Source organism: Amblyomma mixtum, chromosome 1 (assembly GCF_055824585.1).
Source record: "Amblyomma mixtum isolate Tamu chromosome 1, ASM5582458v1, whole genome shotgun sequence".
Lineage (NCBI taxonomy): Eukaryota > Metazoa > Arthropoda > Arachnida > Ixodida > Ixodidae > Amblyomma > Amblyomma mixtum.
The window spans coordinates 23392176-23416664 of NC_143012.1; the positions used below are offsets into that span (position 1 = coordinate 23392176).

Below are 24489 nucleotides of genomic sequence, written 5' to 3' on the forward strand. Positions count from 1 at the left end.
GTGAAGCCATCCACCGACACCCTGCCTTCTATCAGTTAAGAAGGAAAGAGCAGACCAGGCATTAGTTGAACTTTTATTACTTAAGCACCATTTCAGGTCTGCCATGGCTATTTTTCGTGGCATCTAGTTGGTGAGAGAGCGAGGAACAACTTTATTGCCGTAGAATGCCGGGATTTACGGCAGGTGCGCTTGGTGTGGCTGCCAGGTGGGGCCTAGCCGCACACGTTTGATTACATGGATGATTATGTGGCAAAATTTTTTGACACCCAATGCAGCAACAGCAATTTGTGCATGCGGTGACCTATGCACTGATGCTGTATGTGGTGCTTTCATGCACACAAAGCTACCAACACAAGTGCAGAAGATTCTCGTAATAAAGTTTCCATACATGTCACGAAGCAAAATACTAGCAGCAAGCAAGGCACACCCTTACATAACCACCCTCGAGAAACAGTGATTAGCAGTAGGTTGTGTGCACCACATTTTATTGTCTTAGTCTCACTACAGCCCCACCCCAGGTGGAAGGCCAGCAGCCTCCAGCTGTCATATCGTCCCAAGACCCAGCAACGTAAAACTTGTCCAGCATATTGGACTGTGGGAATCACCCACATGGAAGCAATGGAAGGAAGTTTAGTACTGTAAAAAAGTCTTTCCTAGCTTCTATAAGGACCTGTGATGCTATCTAGCGAGTACAGTCAAAAATAAATTCTTTCCCTCCTTTTCAGGAGCTATCAAAAAGGTATGAGTCGGTGCGAGTGCATTTTGCACCATGGCTCAAAAACTATAAGATTCACAAAATTCCAGTAGGCTTTAAGCACTTTCAAGCACTTAATAGTGCTGGTAATAGTGGAGCAAAGAGGAGCTTTATAATCTTTTTTTCTCCTTTGGAAATTTTGTCATTTTCTTCATTTAGTACATTTTCCAGTGCTCAGCCAAAAGTTCTAAACGTTGCAATACATTTCAGTCATTTTTTGGAGCCTAAAGTATCAAATACTTGTATGTATGTAGACTTTGTTGTTGGACTTTTTGTTTGTAATGCATAGCACTTACTGGTGATTAAAAATTGTTTCCTCTCCTGCCTGAAGTGATTTCGATTTGCAGTACTTTGTGAATAAATAGATAATTGTAATGTGGCATGATTATCTCTGGAACTAGATTACAGGTGCATAGCTACTCTCTTTCCAAGCCATGTCACTGAGTAGTTCACCAAGTGTGCAAGATACTCTTCTCCTTCACTATGAAATACCACATTTCTGGCCTATTGCTCTCTCACAGTTAGGTGGAAAGAGCTCAGATGCTTCCAGTTATGTTGTACTTGAAAGTGCTGCACCTCAGACGAACACATGTACTACATGAAGCAAACAGCCAGCAGATTTTGCAAGTCTGGGATTAGCTCCGACCAGTTTCCCTACTCCAACCACAAGCCCTCTCAAGGGCTCCACGGCCATTGTATATAAAACTAATACAAATGCGCAGCTACATAGCTGAGCACACAGTGTAAGGAGGAGCGACGCAGTAGACATTACGAGCGGTACAGTTATCTTTGACCGTCACTATAGGAGAGACCTGTGCATATCTATACACTGTTGGTAACAGCACGCCTAAATTTTCTCTCTGCGAATTATTGCCACCTATCAATGCAAGGCTGTTGCCATAATCATCATATTCGCACACAATTCTTTGTCCATTATAATTCTGAAAAGTGAATGTTGCAGAGTTCCTCACAACCGAGTTAGCTGGACAAGAGTGCCAGCAACACCTATACTTACCATGTAACTCAGTTTTACGCACACGAATCTCTGTGCGAACAAATGAAGAGACCAGCGCAGGCCAACCAATGAAAAGAGCCGGCCCACACTTAATTCTAAGCACTCTTAGCTGCTGCGCTGAGCAAGCAGCACATTTAAAAAGCTTGGTGTCAAGGCAAATTTTCACCCGTCACCAAAGCATTAACACACAAGGCACAAGTTTAAAAAAAAAAATGCGTCCCTTTATTATGGCACCTGAGTAAACAGCTGCTACCAGTACAAAAAATAATTTACATGACTATGGGGGTATGGGAAATAAATTAACATGAAGGGTGAATGACTAGCTATCACAGTTTGCGGCTCAGTCCACTTCTTCGATCGTGGGTCCCGAATGGTGTGGAGCTGCCGAGGCATGCTTAGGTCCCTGCTGCTGCTGCTGCTGTTGCTGCTGCTGGTGGAGCTTGCTCATGATGGGCATGCAGGCCTGCTGCAGCTCCTTGAGCCGGTGCTCGTACTCGTCCTTCTCGGCCAGGCTGTTGGCGTCGATCCAGGAAATGGTCTCTCGGCACTTGGACAGGACGGCTTCTTTGTCAGACGAAGACAGCCTGTCCCCGGCCTCTTCGGCCGCTTGCTTGACCCCGTAGACGTAAGACTCGAGGGAGTTGCGAGCGGTCACCCTCTCTCGCTGTGCGTCGTCCTCCTGCTTGAACCTCTCTGCCTCGGCTAGCATGCGCTCAATGTCCTCCTTGGAGAGGCGGCCCTTGTCGTTGGTGATGCGGATGCTCTCCTGCTTGCCCGTGCTCTTGTCCCGGGCCGACACCTGCAGGATGCCGTTGGCGTCCAGGTCGAAGGTCACCTCGATCTGGGGCACGCCGCGGGGCGCCGGCGGGATGCCATTGAGGTTGAACGTGCCCAGCAGGTGGTTGTCCTTGGTCAGGGCGCGCTCTCCTTCGTACACCTGGATGGTGACCGCCGGCTGGTTGTCAGCGTAGGTGGTGAACGTCTGCGACGTCTTGCAGGGGATGCGCGAGTTGCGCTCCACGATGCGCGTCATCACTCCGCCCGCGGTCTCGATGCCCAGCGACAGCGGCGCCACGTCCACCAGCAGCACGTCGCGGATCGTGTCGCTAGAGTCGCCGCTCAGCACGGCCGCCTGCACCGCGGCTCCGTAGGCCACGGCCTCGTCCGGGTTGATGCCCATGGACAGCTCCTTGCCGTTGAAAAAGTCTCGCAGCAGCTTCTGCACCTTGGGGATGCGCGTTGAGCCGCCCACGAGCACCACGTCGTGGATCTGGGATTTGTCCATCTTGGCATCGCGCAGGGCGCGCTCCACGGGCTCAAGGGTGCTGCGGAACAGATCCATGCACAGCTCCTCGAATCGGGCGCGGGTGATCTTGCTGTAAAAGTCGATACCTTCGAACAAAGCGTCGATCTCGATGCTCGCTTCGGCCGAGCTGGACAGGGTTCGCTTGGCGCGCTCGCAGGCCGTACGCAGTCTCCGCACCGCCCTCGGGTTTACCCGCAGATCCTTGCGGTGCTTGCGCTTAAACTCTTGCACGAAGTGCTCCACCATTCGGTTGTCGAAGTCCTCGCCTCCCAAGTGGGTGTCTCCCGCCGTTGAGCGCACTTCGAACATGGAGCCTTCGTCGATGGTCAGCACTGAGACGTCGAAGGTGCCGCCTCCCAGGTCGAAGATGAGGACGTTCTTCTCGCCACGCAGGTTCTTGTCCAGCCCGTAGGCCAGAGCGGCGGCAGTGGGTTCGTTGATGATGCGCAGCACGTTGAGGCCGGCGATGGCTCCGGCGTCCTTGGTCGCCTGCCTCTGCGAGTCGTTGAAGTAGGCTGGCACCGTGATGACGGCGTCGCTCACTTTCTTGCCCAGGTAGGCCTCCGCCGTCTCCTTCATCTTGGTCAGAACCATGGCGCTGATCTCTTCAGGGTTGAAGCGTTTCCGCTCGCCCTTGAACTCGACGCTGATCTTGGGTTTGCCTCCGTCATTCTCCACCTGGAAAGGCCAGTGCCGGAGGTCGTCCTGGATCTTAGGGTCGTCGTAGCGGCGTCCGATCAGCCTCTTGGCGTCGAACACCGTGTTCTCCGGGTTCATGGCCGCCTGTGCCTTTGCTGCATCGCCGATCAGCCGCTCCGTGTCCGTGAAGGCCACGTAGCTTGGCGTCGTCCGGTTGCCCTGGTCGTTGGCGATGATCTCGACGCGGCCGTGCTGGAAGACACCCACGCAAGAGTACGTGGTGCCCAGGTCGATGCCGATTGCCGGCACGTCTGCCATTGTTCGGCTAGGCATGGTGACTGTGTTTGTTGTGAGAGTTGCGTTCCGTTCAGAACACTCGTTCGCTTGTTGCAGTCAGTGAAATCTGCCAAACGCTTGCGCGGCGCGGCATTTATACGATTCGCGCGCTTTTCTAGAAGCGCCCAGAAATTTCGCGAGCAGAGCCAACCAATCGAAGCAAAGCGGGTCATTGACGTCACGCGAGCTGCTCTGCGATTGGTCGCCAGCGGTAAGAATGCTTCGGAAAGGTCTCGCGTCGTCTCCTTTCAGCTTACGAAGAGTAAAAAAAAAAAAATAGTTTTGATGCCGCGACGTTGGCCGCGTTTGTTTGCTTCTGAGGTTTATTGTGCCGCCCTTAATGCTGTGTCGAAGTGAAGTGGGCACAAAAGTTTGCTTGCACTAAATATTCTCGGAATGCCTGGTTTCTTGGCCTTCGTAGCCACTCGTAGCCATATCCGTACGAGAGCACGCGAGTAACGCGAGAACGTTCGAGACCTTGCGGGATCATAACAATCGAGGCAGAGGAAGATGGCCGCGCCCACTCGAACCGTCTCGAAGTCTCGCTATGTTCTAGGCACTATAGTTTCGCCTTGTAGTTGTTGTTGCGTAGTCTTCGGCTTGTCGACCTGATATTTGTATTGCTGTTTATTGTAAGGCCATTGAAATCATATTTTCTTGCAACAATATTATCATAATGATCGCGTTTTAGTACCCGATTGTTTGATCCCCATGTTGTGATTCCAGCTCTTGAAACAGGCTGGCTCAAGTTTTTTAGTAGATAAAAACTTCGTTTCAGCGATTATGTTATGTTTCACATGACCTAAGCATCAACTGCATGTCACAGCCATCGTTCTGCTGATGAAACCGAAACGGTGTCAAGAAGAGATCCACTTGTAAATAGTTTCGTGGTCATAGGCGAGTGGCAAGGGGCGCTCCTGTGTATTAATGTCTAACGCGTCATTTGAGAGAAGAAAACACGCCTCTAATATTTGGTGTCTATAGTTGCAAGTGTGTTTCATTTAGAAGCTCAGCTTAGCTGATGTGGCTGAAACATAATTCAGACATGGCAGTTGCGCGAAACACACACAAGACAGGGTACGATACCAGCGCTCGTCCCGTACGTACCCTGTCTTTTGTGGGCGTGTTTCGCGCTACTGGCATGTCTGAAGTATTGAACCAACTAGCCCGACAACACGTTCTACTTGCTGAAACATTAAGGTTGCATGAGAAGATGCAGGCACCAAGGGTCAGCCGGCACTATACAGGAGGAGCTTCCAAGGAAACATTTAATAACGGTCCAAAAACACTAATTGTAGTCAATCATTTTAACTTCATACCCTGTAGTCTTTTCTGTGACAATCGCTCACTGGTCGCACTCGAGGATATATCTATATAGCCTACATCGCACAAAAGGTCTGCAGCCCTCATATCGCTGAGGGTTACAAAAGCAGGATGAGCCTAATGAATGTCGTGTGCAAAACCATTTGCAACTTATTGTGCAATGGTATAAGAGCCCCATGTCACCGCACCCACCGGCGGTGTCAGACTTTGCCACCTACAGGGTTGGTACACGGGTGTACCACCAGCTATGGGTCATCATCACCAGCCTGACTACACCCACTGCAGGGCAAAGGCCTCTCCCATGTCTCTCCAATTAACCCAGTCCTTTGTCAGTTGCCGCCACTGTATCCCCGCAAACTTCTTAATCTCATGCGCTCACCTAACTTTCTGCCGTCCCCTGCTACGTTTGCTTTCTCTTGGAATCCACTCCGTTACCCTTTAGGACCAGCGGTTATCTTGCCTTCGCATTACATGCCCTGCCCAAGCCCATTTCTTCCTCTTGATTTCAACTAAGATGTCATTAACCCGCGTTTGTTCCCTCACCCACTCCGCCCTCTTCCGATCTCTTAACGTTACACCTATCATTTTCCTTTCCATAGCTCGCTGCGTTGTTCTTAACTTAAGCTGAACCCTCTTTGTTAGCCTCCACGTTTCTGCCCCATAGGTGAGTACCGGTAGGATACAGCTGTTGTATACTTTTCTCTTCAGGGATATCGGTAAGCTACCATTCATGATCTGAGAGAACCTGCCATATGCGCTCCACCCCATTCTTATTCTCCTAGTTATTTCCCTCTCATGATCCGGATCTGCGGTCACTACCTGCCCTAAGCAGACTTATTCTCTTACTACTTCCAGCACCTCGCTACCAATTGCGAACTGGTGTTCCCATGCTAGGTTGTTGAACATTACTTTGGTTTTCTGCATGTTAATTCTTAGCCCCACCGTTCTGCTCTGCCTGTCTAACTGATTGATCATGCTTTGCAGTTCTTGTCCTGAGTGGCTTAGCAAGGCAATGTCATCAGCGAATCGCAAATTACTCAGGTATTCTCCATTAACTCTTATCCCCAACTGTTCCCATTCCAGTCCCCGGAATACCTCCTGTAAGCAGGCAGTGAAGAGCATTGGCGAGATCGTGTCTCCCTGCCTGACACCTTTCCGTATTGGAATTCTATTGCTGACTTTGTGGAGAACTATAGTAGCTGTGCAATTGTTATAAATATCTTCCAATATTTTAACATAACACTCTTCCACACCCTGATTCCGCAATGCCTGCATGACAGCTGAGGTTTCCACTGAGTCAAATGCTTTCTCGTAATCAATAAAGGCTATATATAGGGGTTGGCTATATTCTGCGCATTTCTCTATCATCTGATTGATAGTGTGAATGTGGTCTATTGTCGAGTATCCTTTACGAAAGCCTGCCTGATCATTTGGTTGACTAAAGTCCAAGGTTGTCCTGACTCTATTAGCGATTACCTTAGTAAATACCTTGTAGGCGACGGACAATAACCCGATCGGTCTGTAATTCTTCAAGTCCTTGACGTCTCCTTTCTTATGAATTAAGATAATGTCAGCGTTCTTCCAAGCTTCTGGTACTCTCGAGGTCACAAGGCATTGCGTATACAGGGTCGCTGGTTTTTGTAGCAGAATCTCTCCTCCGTCCTTCAACAAATCTGCTGTTACCTGATCCTCACCAGCTGCTTTCCCTCTTTGCATTGCTCCTAAGGCTTTCTTTACTTCCTCCTTCGTTACTGGCGGGACGTCCCATTGCTGTGCTCGACTGCCTCCGTCAGTAACTTGATGATCACATTCGCTACTGTATAGATTTGTGTAGAACTCTTCGGCTAATTCAACTATCTTATCCATATTGCTGATGACATTGCCCTGTTCGTCTTTTTGCGCATACATCTGGTTTTTACCTGTGGCCAGTTTTCTCCTCACTGATTTTAGGCTACCTCCGTTCCTTAGAGCATGCTCGATTTTCTCCATGTTAAACTTTCTTATGTCGGCTACCTTGCGCTTATTTATTAACTTCGATAGCTCTGCTAGTTCTATCCTGTCTGTGGAGTTAGACGTCCTCATGCTTTGGCGTTTCTTAATCAGATCTTTAGTCTCCTGAGATAGCTTGCTGGTACCCTGTCGAACCATCCTACCACCTACTTCTGCGGCGCACTCTGTAACGATAGCTGTGAGATTATCATTCATTGTTACAACACTACGGTCGTCTTCTTCAGTTAAAGTGGAAAATCTGTTCTGCAGCGACATTCTGAATTCCTCTACCTTCGCTCTTAATGCTAACTCGTTAATAGCCTTTCGCTTCACCAGTTTCCTCTGTTCCCTCTTCAAATCTAAGCTAATACGAGACCTTACCATTCTGTGGTCGCTACAACGGACCTTACCCAGGACCTCCACATCCTCTACCATGCCAGGGTGAGCGCACAGTATGAAGTCTATCCCATTTTTAGTCTCGCCATTGGGGCTCTTCCACGTCCACTTCCTGGTTGCTCGTTTGCGGAAGAAGGTATTCATAATCCGTAAATTATTTCTGTCTGTGAACTCTACTAATAACTCTCCCCTACTTTTCCTAGAACCTATGCCATAGTCACCTACCGCCTTGTCTCCAGCTTGCTTTTTACCTACCTTTGCATTAAAGTAGCCCATCAGTACAGTGTACTGTGATTTTGCTTTGGTCATTGCCGATTCCACATCCTCATAGAAGCTTTCAACTATCTGGTCGTCATGGCTTGATGTAGGCGCGTAGGCCTGCACCACCTTCATCTTGTAGCTCTTATTAAGCCTAATTACGATAGCTGCCACTCTCTCGTTAATACTGTAAAAGTCCTCGATGTTGCCAGCTATATCCTGATTTATGAGGAATCCCACACCTAGTTCTCGCCTATCTGCTAATCCACGATAGCACAGTACATGCCCGCCCTTTAGTACTGTATACGCCTCATCTGTCCTCCTAACCTCACTAAGCCCTATGACATCCCATTTAATACCGGCTAATTCCTCCAACAACACTGCTAAGCTAGCCTCACTTGATAAGGTTCTTGCGTTGCATGTTGCCAGGTTCAGTTTCCAATGGCGGCCTGTCCAGAGCCAGAGATTCTTGGCACCCTCCGCTGCATCACAGGTCTGACCGCCGCCTTGGTCAGTTGCTCCGCAGCCGCTGGGGACTGAGGGCCGAGGGTTAATTGGTTTGTTCATAGAAGGTTGTGGCCAAGTACTAAACCAGGGTGACCAAATCCTGTTCTGGTGAGGAAGTGCGTTGTCGGTTCTGGTCACCGAAATCAGGCCGCACTCCAAGCCTGGTTATGCAATTCCATCGGCACGCGGAGTTTTGTTTTCTTTTTTTTAATCCGGTGGAGAATTGCGTGGCACCGGGATTCGAACCCCGGTCCTCTTGCACGCGAGGCGGATGCTCTACCTCTACACCATCGCTGCCTTAGTTCGCAATAAGCGAGCGTTTGATATAACTATTTTTATATCGAACGCTCGCTTATTTAACGAGGTTGGTGCTACCATCAAAATATGCATAAGGGCAATCGGACTACCCTAGATGGTGGTGTGGATGAATTTAATTCAATTTATTTCGAATTTCTTTTACAGGAACTACAAAACACTTTTTGGACCCATAGTCAACGGCTGGTTCGGGTCCAAGCACACAAAATATGTAAAAGCAAATTGAAAAATGACGGACTTGTACAGAATAGCACAAGCGTAGTACAAGATTAAAAGCAAAGCAGTCTAAATAACACTAATAGATAACATTCGATGAGACAAAATAAGAAAGAAAATAGCCTTGAAAACATGACATGCAAAGAGAACTTTCAGACATCGAGTGTTAGTAAAAACTGTCATGTTACATGCAAAGTACATAATAACAGAAAACTATGACGAAAAAAGAATTTCAGGTTAAATCAATTATTTCAGTTCAGTGCTTTTTAAACATACCAGCAAAATTGTGCGAGTTTTTCAGACAAATGGGTATCGCATTCCAGATTTTTACCCGTGAGAGTGAGCATTTAGGCAATCTTTGGAACCGAATTAAAATATTTTTTTAAACGTTTGTTGTGTCCAACACCTGGCCTTGATTGCTCTTGCATACAGAGGAATCCCATAGCAGGCTTTTTATAAACTGAGAATTTGGTGTCTCCACCCCTTTAAGGTTATGGGCTTCAAAAGGTGTTGCAGTGGACATCACACTCCTCCAACAGTGGCGTCACGGCTCAGCAGTCGCTGGAGCAGTGATGCCACTGCTTCACGTCACTGCTCCAACAGTGACGTGAAGCCATCCACCGACACCCTGCCTTCTATCAGTTAAGAAGGAAAGAGCAGACCAGGCATTAGTTGAACTTTTATTACTTAAGCACCATTTCAGGTCTGCCATGGCTATTTTTCGTGGCATCTAGTTGGTGAGAGAGCGAGGAACAACTTTATTGCCGTAGAATGCCGGGATTTACGGCAGGTGCGCTTGGTGTGGCTGCCAGGTGGGGCCTAGCCGCACACGTTTGATTACATGGATGATTATGTGGCAAAATTTTTTGACACCCAATGCAGCAACAGCAATTTGTGCATGCGGTGACCTATGCACTGATGCTGTATGTGGTGCTTTCATGCACACAAAGCTACCAACACAAGTGCAGAAGATTCTCGTAATAAAGTTTCCATACATGTCACGAAGCAAAATACTAGCAGCAAGCAAGGCACACCCTTACATAACCACCCTCGAGAAACAGTGATTAGCAGTAGGTTGTGTGCACCACATTTTATTGTCTTAGTCTCACTACAGCCCCACCCCAGGTGGAAGGCCAGCAGCCTCCAGCTGTCATATCGTCCCAAGACCCAGCAACGTAAAACTTGTCCAGCATATTGGACTGTGGGAATCACCCACATGGAAGCAATGGAAGGAAGTTTAGTACTGTAAAAAAGTCTTTCCTAGCTTCTATAAGGACCTGTGATGCTATCTAGCGAGTACAGTCAAAAATAAATTCTTTCCCTCCTTTTCAGGAGCTATCAAAAAGGTATGAGTCGGTGCGAGTGCATTTTGCACCATGGCTCAAAAACTATAAGATTCACAAAATTCCAGTAGGCTTTAAGCACTTTCAAGCACTTAATAGTGCTGGTAATAGTGGAGCAAAGAGGAGCTTTATAATCTTTTTTTCTCCTTTGGAAATTTTGTCATTTTCTTCATTTAGTACATTTTCCAGTGCTCAGCCAAAAGTTCTAAACGTTGCAATACATTTCAGTCATTTTTTGGAGCCTAAAGTATCAAATACTTGTATGTATGTAGACTTTGTTGTTGGACTTTTTGTTTGTAATGCATAGCACTTACTGGTGATTAAAAATTGTTTCCTCTCCTGCCTGAAGTGATTTCGATTTGCAGTACATTGTGAATAAATAGATAATTGTAATGTGGCATGATTATCTCTGGAACTAGATTACAGGTGCATAGCTACTCTCTTTCCAAGCCATGTCACTGAGTAGTTCACCAAGTGTGCAAGATACTCTTCTCCTTCACTATGAAATACCACATTTCTGGCCTATTGCTCTCTCACAGTTAGGTGGAAAGAGCTCAGATGCTTCCAGTTATGTTGTACTTGAAAGTGCTGCACCTCAGACGAACACATGTACTACATGAAGCAAACAGCCAGCAGATTTTGCAAGTCTGGGATTAGCTCCGACCAGTTTCCCTACTCCAACCACAAGCCCTCTCAAGGGCTCCACGGCCATTGTATATAAAACTAATACAAATGCGCAGCTACATAGCTGAGCACACAGTGTAAGGAGGAGCGACGCAGTAGACATTACGAGCGGTACAGTTATCTTTGACCGTCACTATAGGAGAGACCTGTGCATATCTATACACTGTTGGTAACAGCACGCCTAAATTTTCTCTCTGCGAATTATTGCCACCTATCAATGCAAGGCTGTTGCCATAATCATCATATTCGCACACAATTCTTTGTCCATTATAATTCTGAAAAGTGAATGTTGCAGAGTTCCTCACAACCGAGTTAGCTGGACAAGAGTGCCAGCAACACCTATACTTACCATGTAACTCAGTTTTACGCACACGAATCTCTGTGCGAACAAATGAAGAGACCAGCGCAGGCCAACCAATGAAAAGAGCCGGCCCACACTTAATTCTAAGCACTCTTAGCTGCTGCGCTGAGCAAGCAGCACATTTAAAAAGCTTGGTGTCAAGGCAAATTTTCACCCGTCACCAAAGCATTAACACACAAGGCACAAGTTTAAAAAAAAAAATGCGTCCCTTTATTATGGCACCTGAGTAAACAGCTGCTACCAGTACAAAAAATAATTTACATGACTATGGGGGTATGGGAAATAAATTAACATGAAGGGTGAATGACTAGCTATCACAGTTTGCGGCTCAGTCCACTTCTTCGATCGTGGGTCCCGAATGGTGTGGAGCTGCCGAGGCATGCTTAGGTCCCTGCTGCTGCTGCTGCTGTTGCTGCTGCTGGTGGAGCTTGCTCATGATGGGCATGCAGGCCTGCTGCAGCTCCTTGAGCCGGTGCTCGTACTCGTCCTTCTCGGCCAGGCTGTTGGCGTCGATCCAGGAAATGGTCTCTCGGCACTTGGACAGGACGGCTTCTTTGTCAGACGAAGACAGCCTGTCCCCGGCCTCTTCGGCCGCTTGCTTGACCCCGTAGACGTAAGACTCGAGGGAGTTGCGAGCGGTCACCCTCTCTCGCTGTGCGTCGTCCTCCTGCTTGAACCTCTCTGCCTCGGCTAGCATGCGCTCAATGTCCTCCTTGGAGAGGCGGCCCTTGTCGTTGGTGATGCGGATGCTCTCCTGCTTGCCCGTGCTCTTGTCCCGGGCCGACACCTGCAGGATGCCGTTGGCGTCCAGGTCGAAGGTCACCTCGATCTGGGGCACGCCGCGGGGCGCCGGCGGGATGCCATTGAGGTTGAACGTGCCCAGCAGGTGGTTGTCCTTGGTCAGGGCGCGCTCTCCTTCGTACACCTGGATGGTGACCGCCGGCTGGTTGTCAGCGTAGGTGGTGAACGTCTGCGACGTCTTGCAGGGGATGCGCGAGTTGCGCTCCACGATGCGCGTCATCACTCCGCCCGCGGTCTCGATGCCCAGCGACAGCGGCGCCACGTCCACCAGCAGCACGTCGCGGATCGTGTCGCTAGAGTCGCCGCTCAGCACGGCCGCCTGCACCGCGGCTCCGTAGGCCACGGCCTCGTCCGGGTTGATGCCCATGGACAGCTCCTTGCCGTTGAAAAAGTCTCGCAGCAGCTTCTGCACCTTGGGGATGCGCGTTGAGCCGCCCACGAGCACCACGTCGTGGATCTGGGATTTGTCCATCTTGGCATCGCGCAGGGCGCGCTCCACGGGCTCAAGGGTGCTGCGGAACAGATCCATGCACAGCTCCTCGAATCGGGCGCGGGTGATCTTGCTGTAAAAGTCGATACCTTCGAACAAAGCGTCGATCTCGATGCTCGCTTCGGCCGAGCTGGACAGGGTTCGCTTGGCGCGCTCGCAGGCCGTACGCAGTCTCCGCACCGCCCTCGGGTTTACCCGCAGATCCTTGCGGTGCTTGCGCTTAAACTCTTGCACGAAGTGCTCCACCATTCGGTTGTCGAAGTCCTCGCCTCCCAAGTGGGTGTCTCCCGCCGTTGAGCGCACTTCGAACATGGAGCCTTCGTCGATGGTCAGCACTGAGACGTCGAAGGTGCCGCCTCCCAGGTCGAAGATGAGGACGTTCTTCTCGCCACGCAGGTTCTTGTCCAGCCCGTAGGCCAGAGCGGCGGCAGTGGGTTCGTTGATGATGCGCAGCACGTTGAGGCCGGCGATGGCTCCGGCGTCCTTGGTCGCCTGCCTCTGCGAGTCGTTGAAGTAGGCTGGCACCGTGATGACGGCGTCGCTCACTTTCTTGCCCAGGTAGGCCTCCGCCGTCTCCTTCATCTTGGTCAGAACCATGGCGCTGATCTCTTCAGGGTTGAAGCGTTTCCGCTCGCCCTTGAACTCGACGCTGATCTTGGGTTTGCCTCCGTCATTCTCCACCTGGAAAGGCCAGTGCCGGAGGTCGTCCTGGATCTTAGGGTCGTCGTAGCGGCGTCCGATCAGCCTCTTGGCGTCGAACACCGTGTTCTCCGGGTTCATGGCCGCCTGTGCCTTTGCTGCATCGCCGATCAGCCGCTCCGTGTCCGTGAAGGCCACGTAGCTTGGCGTCGTCCGGTTGCCCTGGTCGTTGGCGATGATCTCGACGCGGCCGTGCTGGAAGACACCCACGCAAGAGTACGTGGTGCCCAGGTCGATGCCGATTGCCGGCACGTCTGCCATTGTTCGGCTAGGCATGGTGACTGTGTTTGTTGTGAGAGTTGCGTTCCGTTCAGAACACTCGTTCGCTTGTTGCAGTCAGTGAAATCTGCCAAACGCTTGCGCGGCGCGGCATTTATACGATTCGCGCGCTTTTCTAGAAGCGCCCAGAAATTTCGCGAGCAGAGCCAACCAATCGAAGCAAAGCGGGTCATTGACGTCACGCGAGCTGCTCTGCGATTGGTCGCCAGCGGTAAGAATGCTTCGGAAAGGTCTCGCGTCGTCTCCTTTCAGCTTACGAAGAGTAAAAAAAAAAAAATAGTTTTGATGCCGCGACGTTGGCCGCGTTTGTTTGCTTCTGAGGTTTATTGTGCCGCCCTTAATGCTGTGTCGAAGTGAAGTGGGCACAAAAGTTTGCTTGCACTAAATATTCTCGGAATGCCTGGTTTCTTGGCCTTCGTAGCCACTCGTAGCCATATCCGTACGAGAGCACGCGAGTAACGCGAGAACGTTCGAGACCTTGCGGGATCATAACAATCGAGGCAGAGGAAGATGGCCGCGCCCACTCGAACCGTCTCGAAGTCTCGCTATGTTCTAGGCACTATAGTTTCGCCTTGTAGTTGTTGTTGCGTAGTCTTCGGCTTGTCGACCTGATATTTGTATTGCTGTTTATTGTAAGGCCATTGAAATCATATTTTCTTGCAACAATATTATCATAATGATCGCGTTTTAGTACCCGATTGTTTGATCCCCATGTTGTGATTCCAGCTCTTGAAACAGGCTGGCTCAAGTTTTTTAGTAGATAAAAACTTCGTTTCAGCGATTATGTTATGTTTCACATGACCTAAGCATCAACTGCATGTCACAGCCATCGTTCTGCTGATGAAACCGAAACGGTGTCAAGAAGAGATCCACTTGTAAATAGTTTCGTGGTCATAGGCGAGTGGCAAGGGGCGCTCCTGTGTATTAATGTCTAACGCGTCATTTGAGAGAAGAAAACACGCCTCTAATATTTGGTGTCTATAGTTGCAAGTGTGTTTCATTTAGAAGCTCAGCTTAGCTGATGTGGCTGAAACATAATTCAGACATGGCAGTTGCGCGAAACACACACAAGACAGGGTACGATACCAGCGCTCGTCCCGTACGTACCCTGTCTTTTGTGGGCGTGTTTCGCGCTACTGGCATGTCTGAAGTATTGAACCAACTAGCCCGACAACACGTTCTACTTGCTGAAACATTAAGGTTGCATGAGAAGATGCAGGCACCAAGGGTCAGCCGGCACTATACAGGAGGAGCTTCCAAGGAAACATTTAATAACGGTCCAAAAACACTAATTGTAGTCAATCATTTTAACTTCATACCCTGTAGTCTTTTCTGTGACAATCGCTCACTGGTCGCACTCGAGGATATATCTATATAGCCTACATCGCACAAAAGGTCTGCAGCCCTCATATCGCTGAGGGTTACAAAAGCAGGATGAGCCTAATGAATGTCGTGTGCAAAACCATTTGCAACTTATTGTGCAATGGTATAAGAGCCCCATGTCACCGCACCCACCGGCGGTGTCAGACTTTGCCACCTACAGGGTTGGTACACGGGTGTACCACCAGCTATGGGTCATCATCACCAGCCTGACTACACCCACTGCAGGGCAAAGGCCTCTCCCATGTCTCTCCAATTAACCCAGTCCTTTGTCAGTTGCCGCCACTGTATCCCCGCAAACTTCTTAATCTCATGCGCTCACCTAACTTTCTGCCGTCCCCTGCTACGTTTGCTTTCTCTTGGAATCCACTCCGTTACCCTTTAGGACCAGCGGTTATCTTGCCTTCGCATTACATGCCCTGCCCAAGCCCATTTCTTCCTCTTGATTTCAACTAAGATGTCATTAACCCGCGTTTGTTCCCTCACCCACTCCGCCCTCTTCCGATCTCTTAACGTTACACCTATCATTTTCCTTTCCATAGCTCGCTGCGTTGTTCTTAACTTAAGCTGAACCCTCTTTGTTAGCCTCCACGTTTCTGCCCCATAGGTGAGTACCGGTAGGATACAGCTGTTGTATACTTTTCTCTTCAGGGATATCGGCAAGCTACCATTCATGATCTGAGAGAACCTGCCATATGCGCTCCACCCCATTCTTATTCTCCTAGTTATTTCCCTCTCATGATCCGGATCTGCGGTCACTACCTGCCCTAAGCAGACTTATTCTCTTACTACTTCCAGCACCTCGCTACCAATTGCGAACTGGTGTTCCCATGCTAGGTTGTTGAACATTACTTTGGTTTTCTGCATGTTAATTCTTAGCCCCACCGTTCTGCTCTGCCTGTCTAACTGATTGATCATGCTTTGCAGTTCTTGTCCTGAGTGGCTTAGCAAGGCAATGTCATCAGCGAATCGCAAATTACTCAGGTATTCTCCATTAACTCTTATCCCCAACTGTTCCCATTCCAGTCCCCGGAATACCTCCTGTAAGCAGGCAGTGAAGAGCATTGGCGAGATCGTGTCTCCCTGCCTGACACCTTTCCGTATTGGAATTCTATTGCTGACTTTGTGGAGAACTATAGTAGCTGTGCAATTGTTATAAATATCTTCCAATATTTTAACATAACACTCTTCCACACCCTGATTCCGCAATGCCTGCATGACAGCTGAGGTTTCCACTGAGTCAAATGCTTTCTCGTAATCAATAAAGGCTATATATAGGGGTTGGCTATATTCTGCGCATTTCTCTATCATCTGATTGATAGTGTGAATGTGGTCTATTGTCGAGTATCCTTTACGAAAGCCTGCCTGATCATTTGGTTGACTAAAGTCCAAGGTTGTCCTGACTCTATTAGCGATTACCTTAGTAAATACCTTGTAGGCGACGGACAATAACCCGATCGGTCTGTAATTCTTCAAGTCCTTGACGTCTCCTTTCTTATGAATTAAGATAATGTCAGCGTTCTTCCAAGCTTCTGGTACTCTCGAGGTCACAAGGCATTGCGTATACAGGGTCGCTGGTTTTTGTAGCAGAATCTCTCCTCCGTCCTTCAACAAATCTGCTGTTACCTGATCCTCACCAGCTGCTTTCCCTCTTTGCATTGCTCCTAAGGCTTTCTTTACTTCCTCCTTCGTTACTGGCGGGACGTCCCATTGCTGTGCTCGACTGCCTCCGTCAGTAACTTGATGATCACATTCGCTACTGTATAGATTTGTGTAGAACTCTTCGGCTAATTCAACTATCTTATCCATATTGCTGATGACATTGCCCTGTTCGTCTTTTTGCGCATACATCTGGTTTTTACCTGTGGCCAGTTTTCTCCTCACTGATTTTAGGCTACCTCCGTTCCTTAGAGCATGCTCGATTTTCTCCATGTTAAACTTTCTTATGTCGGCTACCTTGCGCTTATTTATTAACTTCGATAGCTCTGCTAGTTCTATCCTGTCTGTGGAGTTAGACGTCCTCATGCTTTGGCGTTTCTTAATCAGATCTTTAGTCTCCTGAGATAGCTTGCTGGTACCCTGTCGAACCATCCTACCACCTACTTCTGCGGCGCACTCTGTAACGATAGCTGTGAGATTATCATTCATTGTTACAACACTACGGTCGTCTTCTTCAGTTAAAGTGGAAAATCTGTTCTGCAGCGACATTCTGAATTCCTCTACCTTCGCTCTTAATGCTAACTCGTTAATAGCCTTTCGCTTCACCAGTTTCCTCTGTTCCCTCTTCAAATCTAAGCTAATACGAGACCTTACCATTCTGTGGTCGCTACAACGGACCTTACCCAGGACCTCCACATCCTCTACCATGCCAGGGTGAGCGCACAGTATGAAGTCTATCCCATTTTTAGTCTCGCCATTGGGGCTCTTCCACGTCCACTTCCTGGTTGCTCGTTTGCGGAAGAAGGTATTCATAATCCGTAAATTATTTCTGTCTGTGAACTCTACTAATAACTCTCCCCTACTTTTCCTAGAACCTATGCCATAGTCACCTACCGCCTTGTCTCCAGCTTGCTTTTTACCTACCTTTGCATTAAAGTAGCCCATCAGTACAGTGTACTGTGATTTTGCTTTGGTCATTGCCGATTCCACATCCTCATAGAAGCTTTCAACTATCTGGTCGTCATGGCTTGATGTAGGCGCGTAGGCCTGCACCACCTTCATCTTGTAGCTCTTATTAAGCCTAATTACGATAGCTGCCACTCTCTCGTTAATACTGTAAAAGTCCTCGATGTTGCCAGCTATATCCTGATTTATGAGGAATCCCACACCTAGTTCTCGCCTATCTGCTAATCCACGATAGCACAGTACATGCCCGCCCTTTAGTACTGTATACGCCTCATCTGTCCTCCTAACCTCACTAAGCCCTATGACATCCCATTTAATACCGGCTAATTCCTCCAACAACACTGCTAAGCTAGCCTCACTTGATAAGGTTCTTGCGTTGCATGTTGCCAGGTTCAGTTTCCAATGGCGGCCTGTCCAGAGCCAGAGATTCTTGGCACCCTCCGCTGCATCACAGGTCTGACCGCCGCCTTGGTCAGTTGCTCCGCAGCCGCTGGGGACTGAGGGCCGAGGGTTAATTGGTTTGTTCATAGAAGGTTGTGGCCAAGTACTAAACCAGGGTGACCAAATCCTGTTCTGGTGAGGAAGTGCGTTGTCGGTTCTGGTCACCGAAATCAGGCCGCACTCCAAGCCTGGTTATGCAATTCCATCGGCACGCGGAGTTTTGTTTTCTTTTTTTTAATCCGGTGGAGAATTGCGTGGCACCGGGATTCGAACCCCGGTCCTCTTGCACGCGAGGCGGATGCTCTACCTCTACACCATCGCTGCCTTAGTTCGCAATAAGCGAGCGTTTGATATAACTATTTTTATATCGAACGCTCGCTTATTTAACGAGGTTGGTGCTACCATCAAAATATGCATAAGGGCAATCGGACTACCCTAGATGGTGGTGTGGATGAATTTAATTCAATTTATTTCGAATTTCTTTTACAGGAACTACAAAACACTTTTTGGACCCATAGTCAACGGCTGGTTCGGGTCCAAGCACACAAAATATGTAAAAGCAAATTGAAAAATGACGGACTTGTACAGAATAGCACAAGCGTAGTACAAGATTAAAAGCAAAGCAGTCTAAATAACACTAATAGATAACATTCGATGAGACAAAATAAGAAAGAAAATAGCCTTGAAAACATGACATGCAAAGAGAACTTTCAGACATCGAGTGTTAGTAAAAACTGTCATGTTACATGCAAAGTACATAATAACAGAAAACTATGACGAAAAAAGAATTTCAGGTTAAATCAATTATTTCAGTTCAGTGCTTTTTAAACATACCAGCAAAATTGTGCGAGTTTTTCAGACAAATGGGTATCGCATTCCAGATTTTTACCCGTGAGAGTGAGCATTTAGGCAATCTTTGGAACCGAATTAAAATATTTTTTTAAACGTTTGTTGTGTCCAACACCTGGCCTTGATTGCTCTTGCATACAGAGGAATCCCATAGCAGGCTTTTTATAAACTGAGAATTTGGTGTCTCCACCCCTTTAAGGTTATGGGCTTCAAAAGGTGTTGCAGTGGACATCACACTCCTCCAACAGTGGCGTCACGGCTCAGCAGTCGCTGGAGCAGTGATGCCACTGCTTCACGTCACTGCTCCAACAGTGACGTGAAGCCATCCACCGACACCCTGCCTTCTATCAGTTAAGAAGGAAAGAGCAGACCAGGCATTAGTTGAACTTTTATTACTTAAGCACCATTTCAGGTCTGCCATGGCTATTTTTCGTGGCATCTAGTTGGTGAGAGAGCGAGGAACAACTTTATTGCCGTAGAATGCCGGGATTTACGGCAGGTGCGCTTGGTGTGGCTGCCAGGTGGGGCCTAGCCGCACACGTTTGATTACATGGATGATTATGTGGCAAAATTTTTTGACACCCAATGCAGCAACAGCAATTTGTGCATGCGGTGACCTATGCACTGATGCTGTATGTGGTGCTTTCATGCACACAAAGCTACCAACACAAGTGCAGAAGATTCTCGTAATAAAGTTTCCATACATGTCACGAAGCAAAATACTAGCAGCAAGCAAGGCACACCCTTACATAACCACCCTCGAGAAACAGTGATTAGCAGTAGGTTGTGTGCACCACATTTTATTGTCTTAGTCTCACTACAGCCCCACCCCAGGTGGAAGGCCAGCAGCCTCCAGCTGTCATATCGTCCCAAGACCCAGCAACGTAAAACTTGTCCAGCATATTGGACTGTGGGAATCACCCACATGGAAGCAATGGAAGGAAGTTTAGTACTGTAAAAAAGTCTTTCCTAGCTTCTATAAGGACCTGTGATGCTATCTAGCGAGTACAGTCAAAAATAAATTCTTTCCCTCCTTTTCAGGAGCTATCAAAAAGGTATGAGTCGGTGCGAGTGCATTTTGCACCATGGCTCAAAAACTATAAGATTCACAAAATTCCAGTAGGCTTTAAGCACTTTCAAGCACTTAATAGTGCTGGTAATAGTGGAGCAAAGAGGAGCTTTATAATCTTTTTTTCTCCTTTGGAAATTTTGTCATTTTCTTCATTTAGTACATTTTCCAGTGCTCAGCCAAAAGTTCTAAACGTTGCAATACATTTCAGTCATTTTTTGGAGCCTAAAGTATCAAATACTTGTATGTATGTAGACTTTGTTGTTGGACTTTTTGTTTGTAATGCATAGCACTTACTGGTGATTAAAAATTGTTTCCTCTCCTGCCTGAAGTGATTTCGATTTGCAGTACTTTGTGAATAAATAGATAATTGTAATGTGGCATGATTATCTCTGGAACTAGATTACAGGTGCATAGCTACTCTCTTTCCAAGCCATGTCACTGAGTAGTTCACCAAGTGTGCAAGATACTCTTCTCCTTCACTATGAAATACCACATTTCTGGCCTATTGCTCTCTCACAGTTAGGTGGAAAGAGCTCAGATGCTTCCAGTTATGTTGTACTTGAAAGTGCTGCACCTCAGACGAACACATGTACTACATGAAGCAAACAGCCAGCAGATTTTGCAAGTCTGGGATTAGCTCCGACCAGTTTCCCTACTCCAACCACAAGCCCTCTCAAGGGCTCCACGGCCATTGTATATAAAACTAATACAAATGCGCAGCTACATAGCTGAGCACACAGTGTAAGGAGGAGCGACGCAGTAGACATTACGAGCGGTACAGTTAACTTTGACCGTCACTATAGGAGAGACCTGTGCATATCTATACACTGTTGGTAACAGCACGCCTAAATTTTCTCTCTGCGAATTATTGCCACCTATCAATGCAAGGCTGTTGCCATAATCATCATATTCGCACACAATTCTTTGTCCATTATAATTCTGAAAAGTGAATGTTGCAGAGTTCCTCACAACCGAGTTAGCTGGACAAGAGTGCCAGCAACACCTATACTTACCATGTAACTCAGTTTTACGCACACGAATCTCTGTGCGAACAAATGAAGAGACCAGCGCAGGCCAACCAATGAAAAGAGCCGGCCCACACTTAATTCTAAGCACTCTTAGCTGCTGCGCTGAGCAAGCAGCACATTTAAAAAGCTTGGTGTCAAGGCAAATTTTCACCCGTCACCAAAGCATTAACACACAAGGCACAAGTTTAAAAAAAAAAATGCGTCCCTTTATTATGGCACCTGAGTAAACAGCTGCTACCAGTACAAAAAATAATTTACATGACTATGGGGGTATGGGAAATAAATTAACATGAAGGGTGAATGACTAGCTATCACAGTTTGCGGCTCAGTCCACTTCTTCGATCGTGGGTCCCGAATGGTGTGGAGCTGCCGAGGCATGCTTAGGTCCCTGCTGCTGCTGCTGCTGTTGCTGCTGCTGGTGGAGCTTGCTCATGATGGGCATGCAGGCCTGCTGCAGCTCCTTGAGCCGGTGCTCGTACTCGTCCTTCTCGGCCAGGCTGTTGGCGTCGATCCAGGAAATGGTCTCTCGGCACTTGGACAGGACGGCTTCTTTGTCAGACGAAGACAGCCTGTCCCCGGCCTCTTCGGCCGCTTGCTTGACCCCGTAGACGTAAGACTCGAGGGAGTTGCGAGCGGTCACCCTCTCTCGCTGTGCGTCGTCCTCCTGCTTGAACCTCTCTGCCTCGGCTAGCATGCGCTCAATGTCCTCCTTGGAGAGGCGGCCCTTGTCGTTGGTGATGCGGATGCTCTCCTGCTTGCCCGTGCTCTTGTCCCGGGCCGACACCTGCAGGATGCCGTTGGCGTCCAGGTCGAAGGTCACCTCGATCTGGGGCACGCCGCGGGGCGCCGGCGGGATGCCATTGAGGTTGAACGTGCCCAGCAGGTGGTTGTCCTTGGTCAGGGCGCGCTCTCCTTCGTACACCTGGATGGTGACCGCCGGCTGGTTGTCAGCGTAGGTGGTGAACGTCTGCGACGTCTTGCAGGGGATGCGCGAGTTGCGCTCCACGATGCGCGTCATCACTCCGCCCGCGGTCTCGATGCCCAGCGACAGCGGCGCCACGTCCACCAGCAGCACGTCGCGGATCGTGTCGCTAGAGTCGCCGCTCAGCACGGCCGCCTGCACCGCGGCTCCGTAGGCCACGGCCTCGTCCGGGTTGATGCCCATGGACAGCTCCTTGCCGTTGAAAAAGTCTCGCAGCAGCTTCTGCACCTTGGGGATGCGCGTTGAGCCGCCCACGAGCACCACGTCGTGGATCTGGGATTTGTCCATCTTGGCATCGCGCAGGGCGCGCTCCACGGGCTCAAGGGTGCTGCGGAACAGATCCATGCACAGCTCCTCGAATCGGGCGCGGGTGATCTTGCTGTAAAAGTCGATACCTTCGAACAAAGCGTCGATCTCGATGCTCGCTTCGGCCGAGCTGGACAGGGTTCGCTTGGCGCGCTCGCAGGCCGTACGCAGTCTCCGCACCGCCCTCGGGTTTACCCGCAGATCCTTGCGGTGCTTGCGCTTAAACTCTTGCACGAAGTGCTCCACCATTCGGTTGTCGAAGTCCTCGCCTCCCAAGTGGGTGTCTCCCGCCGTTGAGCGCACTTCGAACATGGAGCCTTCGTCGATGGTCAGCACTGAGACGTCGAAGGTGCCGCCTCCCAGGTCGAAGATGAGGACGTTCTTCTCGCCACGCAGGTTCTTGTCCAGCCCGTAGGCCAGAGCGGCGGCAGTGGGTTCGTTGATGATGCGCAGCACGTTGAGGCCGGCGATGGCTCCGGCGTCCTTGGTCGCCTGCCTCTGCGAGTCGTTGAAGTAGGCTGGCACCGTGATGACGGCGTCGCTCACTTTCTTGCCCAGGTAGGCCTCCGCCGTCTCCTTCATCTTGGTCAGAACCATGGCGCTGATCTCTTCAGGGTTGAAGCGTTTCCGCTCGCCCTTGAACTCGACGCTGATCTTGGGTTTGCCTCCGTCATTCTCCACCTGGAAAGGCCAGTGCCGGAGGTCGTCCTGGATCTTAGGGTCGTCGTAGCGGCGTCCGATCAGCCTCTTGGCGTCGAACACCGTGTTCTCCGGGTTCATGGCCGCCTGTGCCTTCGCTGCATCGCCGATCAGCCGCTCCGTGTCCGTGAAGGCCACGTAGCTTGGCGTCGTCCGGTTGCCCTGGTCGTTGGCGATGATCTCGACGCGGCCGTGCTGGAAGACACCCACGCAAGAGTACGTGGTGCCCAGGTCGATGCCGATTGCCGGCACGTCTGCCATTGTTCGGCTAGGCATGGTGACTGTGTTTGTTGTGAGAGTTGCGTTCCGTTCAGAACACTCGTTCGCTTGTTGCAGTCAGTGAAATCTGCCAAACGCTTGCGCGGCGCGGCATTTATACGATTCGCGCGCTTTTCTAGAAGCGCCCAGAAATTTCGCGAGCAGAGCCAACCAATCGAAGCAAAGCGGGTCATTGACGTCACGCGAGCTGCTCTGCGATTGGTCGCCAGCGGTAAGAATGCTCCGGAAAGGTCTCGCGTCGTCTCCTTTCAGCTTACGAAGAGTAACAAAAAAAAAATAGTTTTGATGCCGCGACGTTGGCCGCGTTTGTTTGCTTCTGAGGTTTATTGTGCCGCCCTTAATGCTGTGTCGAAGTGAAGTGGGCACAAAAGTTTGCTTGCACTAAATATTCTCGGAATGCCTGGTTTCTTGGCCTTCGTAGCCACTCGTAGCCATATCCGTACGAGAGCACGCGAGTAACGCGAGAACGTTCGAGACCTTGCGGGATCATAACAATCGAGGCAGAGGAAGATGGCCGCGCCCACTCGAACCGTCTCGAAGTCTCGCTATGTTCTAGGCACTATAGTTTCGCCTTGTAGTTGTTGTTGCGTAGTCTTCGGCTTGTCGACCTGATATTTGTATTGCTGTTTATTGTAAGGCCATTGAAATCATATTTTCTTGCAACAATATTATCATAATGATCGCGTTTTAGTACCCGATTGTTTGATCCCCATGTTGTGATTCCAGCTCTTGAAACAGGCTGGCTCAAGTTTTTTAGTAGATAAAAACTTCGTTTCAGCGATTATGTTATGTTTCACATGACCTAAGCATCAACTGCATGTCACAGCCATCGTTCTGCTGATGAAACCGAAACGGTGTCAAGAAGAGATCCACTTGTAAATAGTTTCGTGGTCATAGGCGAGTGGCAAGGGGCGCTCCTGTGTATTAATGTCTAACGCGTCATTTGAGAGAAGAAAACACGCCTCTAATATTTGGTGTCTATAGTTGGCAGTGTGTTTTATTTAGAAGCTCAGCTTAGCTGAACCCGCTCGGGTGGCACAGTGGTTACGGCGCTCGGCTGCTGACCCGAAAGCATGGGCGTCCGGAGGGGGGGGCAAGGGGGGGGGCTGCACCCCCC

General features: G+C 49.1%; 3 protein-coding genes across 3 annotated transcripts; all 3 read right to left on the reverse strand.

Annotated features, from left to right (window-relative positions):
• Positions 1-1561: 1561 nt before the first annotated feature.
• On the reverse strand, positions 1562-4253 carry LOC149365733 (heat shock protein 68-like). Its single transcript, XM_089545546.1, has one exon. The coding sequence runs from the start codon at positions 4045-4047 to the stop codon at positions 2110-2112; it is 1938 nt and encodes a 645-aa protein (XP_089401672.1). The 5' UTR covers positions 4048-4253; the 3' UTR covers positions 1562-2109.
• Positions 4254-11222: 6969 nt separating this feature from the next.
• LOC149365734 (heat shock protein 68-like) lies at positions 11223-13914 on the reverse strand. The gene has a single exon (XM_089545558.1). It carries the CDS (start codon positions 13706-13708, stop codon positions 11771-11773), a length of 1938 nt encoding a protein of 645 aa, XP_089401684.1. The 5' UTR covers positions 13709-13914; the 3' UTR covers positions 11223-11770.
• A 6907-nt stretch (positions 13915-20821) lies between these two features.
• On the reverse strand, positions 20822-23904 carry LOC149365735 (heat shock protein 68-like). The gene has a single exon (XM_089545567.1). The coding sequence runs from the start codon at positions 23367-23369 to the stop codon at positions 21432-21434; it is 1938 nt and encodes a 645-aa protein (XP_089401693.1). The 5' UTR covers positions 23370-23904; the 3' UTR covers positions 20822-21431.
• Positions 23905-24489: the final 585 nt, after the last annotated feature.